The sequence below is a fragment of the Dipteris shenzhenensis genome, chromosome 22 (genome assembly GCF_047967505.1).
Source record: "Dipteris shenzhenensis isolate YYH24624 ecotype China chromosome 22, Dip_SZ_1.0, whole genome shotgun sequence".
Lineage (NCBI taxonomy): Eukaryota > Viridiplantae > Streptophyta > Polypodiopsida > Gleicheniales > Dipteridaceae > Dipteris > Dipteris shenzhenensis.
The window spans coordinates 29,494,396-29,506,843 of NC_141617.1; the positions used below are offsets into that span (position 1 = coordinate 29,494,396).

Sequence of the window (12,448 nt, forward strand, 5' to 3'; positions counted from 1 at the left end):
AATCCAAGCATCTGTAGGCCTCTTCTGCTCCTCCCTCTAGAGGGCAGCCAACTGCTGGCAGATACCTATCTCATGCTTGAGGATCTCACCCCTTCTTATACGAGCAACTGAAAGATAAAAGTCACTGATATCAGAGAGGGCTGCGGCTAAATTTGAAAGAGACTTTCCATCAGAAGGGAAGAGGAGCTACTTGACAGTGAATTGGCAGATGACACAGCAATTTACTTGGATGCCAGACCACAGACGCTCACTTCTTTCAGGACAGCATTGGATTTATTTTGCTTGGCGGCGGGGGCGCAGATAAATTGGCATAAATCCAATGGCTTTTGGATCAGTGACGAGGACACTCTAGATTGGGGGCTTAACATAGGGTTCACTTGGGTTCAGAGGGGTGTGCCAGTCAGGTATTTGGGCTGCCGGGTCGGCTTGGATATTTCTTCCATGCAGCAGTTTGCTCCCGTGTTGAAAAGCATCAGGAGGAAGCTCCTTTTTTGGAGTTCAGCCAAGCTGGATTTGGCCTCTAGAGTTGTGGTGGTCAATCAGGTCCTCCTGGCCACGGCCTGGTTTGTTTGTTCATGCTGGTGCCGTTCTAGGGATTGCATCATTCAACTCAGGAGACCGATTATAAATTTTCTTTGGAGTGGACTTGATGGCATAGCAGATGCGTTAGCAGGGTGGCTTGGGAGACCCTCATCCTCCCTATACAGGAAGGTGTTAGATATGCTCAATGCCCCACCCTCCTGGTAACCACCAGTGGTCCAAGGTGCTCAAGTTGTAAGGCCCCCATATGAGGAGAAGCCATGTGTGAGCCCGGGACACTGGATGGATCCTGACTTGCATGTCAGATGAGGTCTATCAATGAGACCGTTGATGGTAGAAAGGTGATCTATGTGAGTCTAGCCTATGGGCTAGGCAGGGTAGGTAAGCTGGTAGCACAACGAGGCACATTGTCTTGATTGTGTGGGAGCCCCTTGCTCTCGCTGCTCATAAAAAGTGGCCAGTTTATTAAATGGATGTTAAATCAGCATTCTTGAATGGTGACCTAAAGGAGGAGGTGTACGTGGCTCAGCCACCAAGGTTTGAGGCCCCTCATTCTGAGAACAAGGTATGCAAGCTGAGGAAGGCTTTGTACTGGCTGAAACAGGCCCCAAGAGCATGGTACCAACGGATAGACAAATTCTTTCATAAATTAAACTTCAAAAGATGTGCCTCAGATGCTAACTTGTATGTGTACAGGAAAGGTGAAAAATCTACTATTATTATTCTATATGTGGATGATCTCCTTATTACAAGTGACTATGAAGACATGATCCAACAGACTAGAAAGGCGTTGAGCACTGAGTTTGAGATAACAGACTTAGGCTTGATGCACTACTATTTGGGGATTGAAGTATGGCAAGAGCCAAGCAAGATCTTCATCTCTCAGCAGAAATATGCAAGGGAGATCTTGAAGGCATTTGGTATGTCCGAGTGTAAGGAGATAGCTACACCTATGGAGGTAAATGCGAGGCTGTCTATGGAGGATGCCTCACCACCAGCAGACATCGGGAGGTACAAGAAGTTGGTCGGCAGTCTCATCTATCTGTGCAACACTAGAGCGGACATCAGTTTTGCTATTGGCGTTTTGAGCAGGTTCTCCAATAAGCCTCGGGAGAATCATTGGAATACAGGGATGCGGGTGCTCAGGTATGTGAAGGGCACTCTTGATTATGGCATCATTTATGGTACGGGCACTTCGTTGGTTGGTCATTGTGACTCAGATTGGTGGGCTGGAGATGTTGATTCTAGGAAATCAGTTTATGGATATTGTTTCTCTTTAGGTTCAGGTATCTTCTCTTGGATCAGTAAGAAACAACCAACAGTGGCATTATCCTCTACTGAGGCTGAGTACAAGGTAGCATGTTTTGCTACATGTGAAGCAGTGTGGCTGAGGAGGATATTATGGCACATGGGAGTGCAAGAGGATGAGGCAACTATGCTGAGGTGCGACAATCAAAGTTGCATGGCCATTGCTAAAAATCCAGTGTTTCATGCATGCACAAAACATATAGAGATTCGGTATCACTATGTGCGTGATTTGATCGAGAACGGGATAGTGGAATTGGTCTACTGTCCAACAGAGCAAAATGGAGTAGATATCTTCACCAAGGCACTCGGGAAGGATCAGCTTCAAGGTCATCTTCAGAGACTTGGCATTAGGTAGTTCACCTACGGGTGGACATTGAGGGGGGGTGTTAGATATGCTCAATGCCCCACCCTCCTGGTAACCACCAATGGTCCAAGGTGCTCAAGTTGTAAGGCCCCCATATGAGGAGAAGCCATATGTGAGCCCGGGACACTAGATGGATCCTGACTTGCATGTTAGATGAGGTCTATCAATGAGACCGTTGATGGTAGAAAGGTGATCTATGTGAGTCTAGCCTATGGGCTAGGCAGGGTAGGTAAGTTGGTAGCAGCACGAGGCACATTGTCTTGATTTTGTGGGAGCCCCTTGCTCTTGCTAGGGTCTGGGGAAGGTATAGGGAATATTCCTTGAATATTCCATGAACGACTAGTCGGTTTCACTGACTAGGTTGACTGGTCGGCTCCACCAACTACGTTGATCCGACTACCGCTCTCATAGCTATAAAGAGGCGACCTTCCTAGTCCATTGTATCATATCAGATCTTCCAGCAGAGATCTTCCAGCTAGTAGCTCTTCACCTAGTATCTGTCTAGATCGCCATCTAAGCTCCACTATGGGAGTGCACGGGTGGACGGAGCCATCATCTGTACTACATTAGTATTGAAGGAAAATTTTTTGCTGTATACTCTCTATTCTTTGTTCAATTTCTGTTCCGCTGTGCCGTGTAATTTAACAGAAGGGGGTCTCAATATTATTGATCCAGATTTACAATGCAGAGCTTTACTTTGTAAGATGGTGGTGCGGGGACTTATGCTAGGGCAGGAGCCGTGGAAGGCATTTTTTATTAGCAGCATATAGACATGCACACCTTCTTCAGGAGGAGATTGGATGGGCAGTATTAGGTGGATTTTCACCACATCACACCTCAGGTCTCCTTCATCCCCTCTCATGGTTGCCATCCTGAAAGCATGGGCCAATTTCAGGAGCACTCTTCGGAGGATTCCCCCTTCCTCTCGTGAAGAGATTAATAGGCAACCGATCATGTGGAATGACAATGTATTAGATGATCTTGGCAAACGACTTGGTGCTTCACTCTACATGCAGTGGTCCAGATGGGAGAGGGGACCCGCCTCATCATTGGCGTCATGGAAAGCTTTCCGCCGCAGGCTTCCAAAGGAGACTAAATCTCAGTTGACAGGATATCTCAGAGGGAGTGCAGGGAGGATCTTGCAGATTGAGGCAGCCCTTCCAGCGGATTGGGTAGACACAAATGATATGCCACTCACTTGCTCCACTTGGGTAGGTGCTTTTATGGGAGGGGGTGTTCCTCTTCAGGTTTTGGCCTTTCGAGATGCACATGAGGATGCCTTGGTTTTTGGTGTGCATGAGCTTGCTCTCGCGGGTTTTTTCTTTCTTACTTAATAGAAGTCTGTTTCTTGAAAAAAAAAAAGGTTTGAAGGAGAAAGCTGCCCATCCTGCAAATGAGATACCCAGGTCCTCAACAGTGTCTTTGTAAGGACCTCCTTTGCATAGAAAGAATCTGGAATCCTAACACTGGCAGAGCAGCGCCTCACATGGGGATCTGAGACCATCAAAACCACTAGAAAATGATCCGAAGTGGACACCCCAGCTGCAATGCAAATAGTACCACCTCTGTCAAGAGCCCAATCATCCACATAAAATCTGTCAATCCATGCATGTATAGGCATCTGCAATCTCCTATTCGACCAAGAAAACAGGAGAGAATGTGGCTAAGTGTAAAAAGCATTATCATGCCAAGCATCCCGCCAATGTACTGAAAAAGGAAGGAATCCCACGTTGCTCTCTCTAGGAAGTGAATGCCACCTTCCCTACCACCCCTTTTGTTTGAGGGCATTTCAACCATGTTGAAATCGCCCCCTATAATCCAAGCATTCATTTTGAGCTGTTTTTTCTCATGCTTAACATGATGTACTCCTGCACTTGAGCTTGCTCTGCGGTTTTTATTCATACTTAATGAAGTACTTTTCTTGAAAAGAATGTCCATGGGACTGCCAGTAACACCTGGATGAAGTTGGTTACGAATCAACTGCCTACGGTGGCGGTGAGGTACACCCTTGAGGCCCTGAACATTCCAACTGACAATCCTCATCTGTGAGAGGAGGAGGCCGGATGGAAGATCCTACCTGACCTGGTAGCGGAGAAAGCCCTCTCCTGCGAAAAATTCCTCCTATTAAGAGGAGGGAAGTCAACTGGGGAAAGCACACCCCCCCTGCTGAGAGGGAAACTCTGTCCTGGAAGATGTGCTCCCCAAGCGTGGAGGGTACAAGCTCCTCTGCCTCAAACTCAGCCAAGTCTGCCAGAACTGAAAATGAATTCCTGCGAAGTACCTCTGGCTCAGAAGTACGAAGGAGCCCTGTGGAAGGAGTGGAACCAATAACCCCCTTACCTCTGTCAGGTGTAGACAGATGTGGGCACAACTGCATGACCTCATCCACAATTTTATCATTGTTTTCAAGTAAAGCACGGGTCTCTGCAGAAAGGTTCTCTCTAGATGAGCGCTCTTGTATCTGAACAGGGTCAGGAGCAGTCTCATTTGCACATGGAACCAGGACAGGGATGTCTCCTGCCTGAAGAGATGGGTTTGCGGTCCCGTCAGTGGTAGCTTGAGGTACTAGCTCACCAACTCTGACAGGCACCCAACGGGGGATGACCAAAGCAGGACGTGCTGACTATCTTGTCCGCGTTGTAGAAGTACCAAGACGAGAGGCTGATGGTCCTAGCTGTGAAGTTGAAGGTCTAGCAGCGCGTGAGGCGGTAGGAGCTGGTCGTGAAGAAGGTCTAGGTCGGGTGAAGCTATGAGGCGCACCAGTGGATATTTTTGGCCTTTTCTTTTTCCTTAGGCAATCTCTGGCAAAGTGCCCAAGGGTTCTACAAATCCTACATTGATCCTGTCTCCCTGCAATCTCGACTCTCTGTCTAAAGGAGCCATCTGGACGCTGAAGCATAATGTGGTCATCCAAGATGTTAGGGTCAGAGACAATGACCCTAACACGCTGTACCCCATTGGACCTGACTGCCTCTATGCTGAAGTAGGCATCTTAGGGGGAGGGGGGATCTCAGTAACCACTCCAAAGGCGGCTCCAATGGAATGTAGTAGTCGATGGTACACTTGAGGAAGGCTTGGAAATCTGATGAAGAGTGACGTCGTCCGGCTATCTTCCTTGACAGGATCAAACCCCAAAGAAAAAGGGGTTTAAAAAATCATCCTGGAGCTCAGTGCTAATGGGCTAGCTTGCAACATTGTACGAGCTAGCTCCGAGGAGTCAAGAACAATCTGGAAGAAACCTCGCCCAAGCATAAGAACATTTGTGAAGTGCCTTGCGAGGTCTCTAGGTAGAGTGGCGAGCATCCAGTCCCTGGCCTGTAACCTGGAAGGGTGAGACCCATGGATGCGAGCAAAGAGCGATGTCGAGCTCTCCTGCTCAGTATCTTTTTTGAGCTGCTGCAACTCCTCTTTTGAAAAAACAACTGTTTTTGCGGCCGGTGGGAGTGGACGGAGATTGGCTAAAGGCAGAGCCATCGCCAATCGAGGTGGGTGAGGCCGACTCGAACACGAAAAGGTTCCTTCTGCACTAAGCTGCTCGGGAGAGGAGGAGGAGAAAGGTGAGTTGAGGAGGAGGAGGAGGAGGGGCTGAGGAGGAAAGGGAGGAGGGGGAGGAGGAGGAGGAGGGAGGAGGCGGAGAAGGGGTAGGCAGAGAGGAGGGAGGAGGAGTAGAGGGGGAAGGGTGGAGGGGATGAGGTGAGGGTAGAAGAGGCAAGGGGGGGGAGGTAGAGGAGGCAGGGAAGAGGGTAGAGGAGGCGGCGGGTAGGGAGGGCTGAGAAGTGGGTAGAGGAGGCGGGGAGGGAGGGTAGAGGAGGCGGGGGAAGGGCTGAAGCGGGGGGAGGGAGGGAAGCGGCAGGGGTAGAGGAGGCGGGGGAGAGGGTTGAGGCGGGGGGTAGGGAGCGGGGCTGAGAGGGAGGAGAGTGGCTGAGAGGGAGGAGGCGGGGTAGGGAGGGAAGGGATGAGGTGGGGGGTAGAGGAGGCGGGGTAGGGAGTGGCTGGGAGGGAGGAAGCCAGGGGAGAGGGAGGGGAGGTAGGGAGGGAGACGGGTTGAGAGGGCGGAGAGGGAGGGGATGAGAGGTAGGGGCAGCAAGGGAGGAGGAGGGGGCTGAGAGAGAGGAGAGGCTAGGCTGAAAGGAGGGAGGGGCAGTCGTGCGGGGAGGAGCAGCCAAAATGTCTATGAGATGGCAGAGTTTGATATTGAAGAGGATTTTGTTCCCTTCACTTTAGGGGAGGCTGTTATCGGATTCCTGTAGATAGAGCCTCCCCCTTTGGATGTGTGGGGATTCTTTCCCCTATTGATTTTCCTCCACTTGACAGGAGGGTTTTTTTGCAGGAGAGGATTGTCTCTGCCACCAGATCGGGTAAGGTCTTTCACTCGACCTCCTCTCATCGATGAGGATTGTCAGCTAGAACGTTTAGGACCTAGGTGGTGTGCCACATCTCCGCCGTAGGCAGATGATTCGTAACCAGCTTCATCCAGCTGTAACTGGTGGTTCTATAGGGATACTCTTTCTTTAGGAACACAAACTGGATGCCAGAGATTGTGCTAAGTCAAGCAAGTTACTTTCAGGACACACTTTATGGTCGCCTGGTCTTGGTACTAGGGGAGGTATTTGCATTTCTGTTTCTTCCGCTATGCTCCCCTTGGTGGTTGGACACGGAGTTATTGTTCCCTTTAGAGCTCAATGGATTATTTTATTGATTGGGGGACGTAAGGCTGGCTTGCTAAACCTCTATGCCCCAAACATTAGAGGGGACTGTCCTTTTACAGAAGGAACTGCTCTCTTGGTCCTCTATTGCAGATTCTTTGATTATTGAAGTGATTTCAACATGGTTGAGATGCCTTCAGATAAAAAAGGAGGCAGAGAAGATGGGATTCACTCTTTGGAGCGAGCAGCATGGAATGCCTCCCTATTTCAGCTCAATGGCAGAGATGCTTGGTATGATTATGCTTTTCATACTCAGCCACAATCACTCCTATTTTCTTGGTCAAACAGGTGGGTGCAGATGCCTATCCATGCACAGATTGACAGATTTTATGTCGATGATTGGGCTCTGGATAGAGGTGAGTCAGTATGCATTAGCACTGGGGTGTCCACTTCATACCATTTTCCGATTGTTTTGATGGTTTCAGAGCCTCGGATGAGAGGACACTCTATCAGTATCAGGATTCCAAATGCCTTTTATGATGATGAGGCCCTCACGGAGTCTGTTTTGCAGATTTGTGATTCTCACATACAGGATGGACAACCTCACCCGTCACATGTGGCTTCAGCCCTCCTTGATATTAGTGACTTTTATCACTCAGCTGCTCGCACTAGGAGATTTGAGATTCTTAGGCGAGAGATTGGCATTCATCAGTAACTGGTAGCCCTTCAGAGAGAAGAGCAGAAATGGCTTACAAATGCTTAGATTCAAGAGCGCCTTGCTGCAGCAAGGGCTCTGCATCGACATTATTAGATCAAAGAGTAGAGTATGCCTTTCATGCTAGAGAGTCATTTTGGACTCAGATCGGAGGCAGAGTCAATAAGCATTTTTTCTCTACTCTTGGCCCCAAACATAGTAGAGAAAGTGTCTCTCAGCTTATTGACTCAGATGGCATTGTACCAACAGATCCTGATGATGTCATGCATATTGCTACAGATTTCTATTCCTCCCTTCTTATAGCAGATGCTAGGGATGCTATTTGGCAGTGTATATCTATGCTGGTGAAACCTGATATGAGAGTCTCACTTGATGCAGATTTCACCAGCATAGGATTCAGGACTGCTCTTACTGCCTTTCACAAGGGCAAGTGTCCAGGTTCACATGGACTGACTCCTTTTTTCATTGCTTTTTGGGATCAAATTGGGGATCACATTACTTGATTGGGAATTAGATTGGGCAGATTGGGGATCACATTACCTGAGCCCTGCAAGGCGTTTGGGACTCCGGTGAGATGCTTGACTCACCTACGGAGGGTCTCATACATCCCTAGGAAGGATCTCAACTCATGTATATTTTTGAATATTGGCCATTCAATTATGGCCTTGACCTTCTTAAGGTCAACCCGAATTCCCTTAGCAGACATAATGTGTCCCAAATACTCTATTTCTGTCTTGAAGAACTCGCTCTTCTTGGTATTTAGGAACAAATGATCCTTCCTTAGGAGCTCCATCACCTTACCAAGGTGATCCTTATGCTCTTCCTCAGTCTAGCTGAAAACTAAAATGTCGTCAAAGAAGTGTTGGAATATGAAGCCAAAGTGAGTCAAAAATGAGTGTACTAGTGGTTTTATAGTCTAGTGAGTCCTAGACATGCCACGTGTCATATTAGGAGATATCCCATAGATATTGTGACTTTCTAGAGTCTAGTGGCACACTATATATTGTTGTACTTGTCTATTGTCTAATATATCAGTTAACATCAAGCTATCTACATGTGAGTATTTTGGTTATCATTGCCTAGCACTTGTTCTTTCATTTTGCTTTCCATTTTGCTTTTCATTATGCTTTCCACATTTCCATTCCGTTCCTAGCTCGCTACTAGATCTCTTCATATGGTATCAGAGCCATGTTCCTAGCCCTGCTCTCTCTTTCCCTTTTCCTTCCAAGAGGTTGAGATGAGGGAGGCCAATGAAGCTACTCTAACTCCTCCTTCTTGGAAGGCTGCCCTCTTCTCTCCTTCCTTGAGCTCTCTTCTCCACGCCATGATCTGCCACCTCTCTTCTCCTTCCTTTAGCTACATCTTTCTGTGACCTGTGGACGATGTGACGCTTATATCCGGAGCGAGAAGCAGAATCACGGCTTTGTGTCTTCAGCAAAGTTGTAGAGGACGCTGAGTACTACAAATTTCGTTTTTACATCATTGCAATCCTAGTTTCCTGTGAAAGGTTACAGCCCTTGCAAGAAGTGACGAAATTTGTTTCTGCGCGCGAATTTTGTTCTGGAGCTCAATGATTTGACAGCCCAAGCATGATGCAACTAGCTCAACGTGGAGCTGTCCAGCCTCTTCATCGTTGACCTATGCTCCAGCCCTCCTTTTGCTCCTTCCGCCCAACATTCTCTTGGAGCTGCTGTCCACAAGTTTGTGCCCGCATTCTGCCCGTCATTCTCTTGGAGCTGCTGTCCACGCTGCCTCTATCTTCTCTGCCCGTCACTTGACGTGAGCTCTTGACATTACATTGCAGTGACTCCTTCACGTGACTACTCCAAACTTTGGTGAAGACTTCCCGAGCTAAATGTGAGTTCTCCGATACTACTCCGACACACTCCACTACAGTGATCTCTCTGATTAGTGTATTACATTGAGCTTAATGTAGACCACTCTACATCAACAAGTGACTTCTTCAACATCGCTTATTCGATCGGTGCTTGAGGTACTTCGCATTGATTGACTTTTTGATTGGTCGTGGTACCTGAGGCTTCTACTTCGACATTGGTGACTCTTCTTCCTGCATTTTGAGAGTCATCATGTAATTGCTCCATGTAGCTAGCTACCCATGGACTTCACCGACACATATTTTGGGGCATTCCTGCCTAGCGCTTCATTGACATCGTCATCGACTCGCAGGGATGTGCACACATGTGCATTAGCTACTTGGAGGACATCTCTTTTGCAAATAGCTATTTTTATTTATTACTATACGCTTGATGTATTTTGGGGTCCTCTGCCCTGGGTAGTCCCCTAAAATGTATTGAGTGTTTGGTTTTCATTGAGTCTAAAGGTCCTCTACCTTGGATAGTTCTCCTAAAAAGATGTATTGGTTTTCCTATTTTTTTGGTGTGTGGCTTCCTAACATGTCCTGTTATGAAGCCAAGGGGGAATATACTGTGGGAGCCATATGTATTGGCTTTGATAGGTCTATTTATTTATCAGGCCTGGCTTGAGAGTTTCAGGATGTTGGTGCATTGGTCTCCTAGACCTCTGAGTTGGTCATGCATCCATGCATGATGAGCCTCTGAGCCATGCTAGATGAGATTTCTATGTTATGCTCACTAGCCTCTGAGCCATGCTCACTTGCCTCTGAGATTGTGTGGGAACCATGTCTAGTTCTAGACCAGCATGCACAGTTTTGATTACCGTCATTATCATGTTCTGTTCTTGGTACCATTTCAGTAGTCTCTCACCTTGCCTTCATGGGGGGGTGTTGGAATATGAAGCCAAAGTGAGTAAAAAATGAGTGTACTAGTGGTTTTATAGTCTAGTGAGTCCTAGACATGCCATGTGTCATATTGGGAGATATCCCATAGACATTGTGACTTTCTAGAGTCTAGTGGCACACTATATATTGTTGTACTTGTCTATTGTCTAATATATCAATCAACATCAAGCTATCTACATGTGAGTATTTTGGTTATCATTGCCTAACACTTGTTCTTTCATTTTCCTTTCCATTTTGTTTTTCATTATGCTTTCCACATTTCCATTCCGTTCCTAGCTAGCTACTAGATCTCCTCAAGAAGACTATGACAAATTTTCCCAAGTAGGGTCGCAAAACCCTTCTCATCAACCTGCTAAAAGTGGCTGGAGCATTAGTTAGGCACTTTTCTCAGCTACATTTAAATGTCAGGAGATTTCAGCTTAGTTTGTAGAGGTTGGAGGTCCTCTAGATCTCCTCGTTGTTACATCTTTCACATTTTTGTAGATGTGCATAAATACTTTTGGAGGAGACTCTAGAAATCCCTCAGGAATAGAAAAATCACTCTTTTCGTTTGGCTTTCTATTGACAGAGGGATTGCGGTGAACATGTGGTTGGGGCTAACCCTACATGTCCTCGTTGCCATTCTGCGATTAAGATAGCTCAGCATTGTCTTTGGGGGTGCAGACAGGCGAGGACGATTTGGAAGGGTGTTACGAGGATATTATGTATTTTCCATACTTCACTCTTCTTCATGACGTGGGGTTCAGTGGCTTGGATTTCTCTTACGAGACCTCAGGTCTTATTTGAGGGACATGATTAGATGGGGGTTTTTTGGTTTGCCGACACTTTACTTAGAGTCATGTTCCCTGCGGGATGTTGCTTTTACTCCTTTCAGATTTGCACATGCTTCGATAGACACATCATGGGAGTTTCTGGCTAGTATTGCAGTGTGGCATATTGGAGAGCCAGATGTACAGAGGCATTGGATGGATCCCAGGTTCACCCCTCTGAGACATTGGCCAGTATTTGGACTGATACTATACATACCTTGATGGCCATCTAGTGGAGTATGCAGGGGTCATTGAGAGCAACCTATGCTCTAGGAGGAACACTTTCTTCAGAGTTTGGAGGGGATCTCTTTTCTTCTCTGATTCTGTCTCGGGGCTGACTTGGCATTTTCAGCCTCATCCCTAGTTATTTGCTAGCTCTTTTTGAGCTTTGATTTCTCTCATGTATTTATTGACATGATGTACTTTTGCATTGAGCTTGCTCTGTGGTTTCCTTTCATTATTTTTTAAAAAAAGTGACAGGTGACAATCACACATAGAACTACTCCTGGTAAAACACACTAAAACACACTCTCTGGCTATGATTTCTCCAACAAGCATCAGGGAATGGTGCATGTCTTACCCGCAGCAGGTCGGCAATAGGGGCAGCACCAAAAGCGGCCAATATTGGCTGCTAGGGGGATGCTTTGATAGGCCCCACAAGCAGTTAGCAAACTGTTGACAGACCCAGTCAGGTCAGACCTGGTCGGCAGACTGCTAAATGTGCATGAAATATATCGCAATAAATGCTAACTTTCCATGAATTGTGCATGTGAAGGTGCGAAGGATACTCTAGTATGAAACTGTTTGGTAAATTTTTTAAAGCTTTCAATGCTATGAGACCTTAAAGAATTTTATGTCTTAGAATGTCCCATCTCGAACTTAACTGGGAACTTTTTTCGGTTGTTGCAGTTTGCAAGGAGTGAGCTGCAAGTGACAGATTTTGTGAGCATGGACTCTCCAAGCGCACACAGGTTGGTATTTGGAACTCTTCCCTTGTTTATGGTTGTCGTTTTTGTATTATCCTCTTTGTCTACATTTATATCATCCTACATGTTTGAATCTTAGTTGATGGGCTATTGATATGGGTGTTGTGGAATTTGTGCATCTTCCAAATCACAATCATGCATCTCATGGGAAACCATTTGGGACTCACCACCCAACCATAGAGCTCTTCTAGCTCTTATCCCAAGCATATAAAGTCACGGGTAAGGTTTATGGTCTACGCTAACCCAATAGGCATGCGTGTCTCATATTGTAGATGTCCTTTTTCTAGGGAAGCGTCAAACG

General features: G+C 46.9%; 1 protein-coding gene across 3 annotated transcripts in view; it reads left to right on the plus strand.

Annotated features, from left to right (window-relative positions):
- LOC147887968 (uncharacterized) overlaps positions 1-12,448 on the plus strand; it is a 320,694-nt gene that overhangs the window by 42,401 nt on the left and 265,845 nt on the right. For all 3 annotated transcript variants that reach the window (XM_087393486.1, XM_087393485.1, XM_087393487.1), the window contains exon 6: positions 12,071-12,132. In XM_087393486.1, the coding sequence (XP_087249612.1) occupies positions 12,071-12,132 (62 nt within the window). The remainder of the gene's footprint in view (positions 1-12,070; positions 12,133-12,448) is intronic.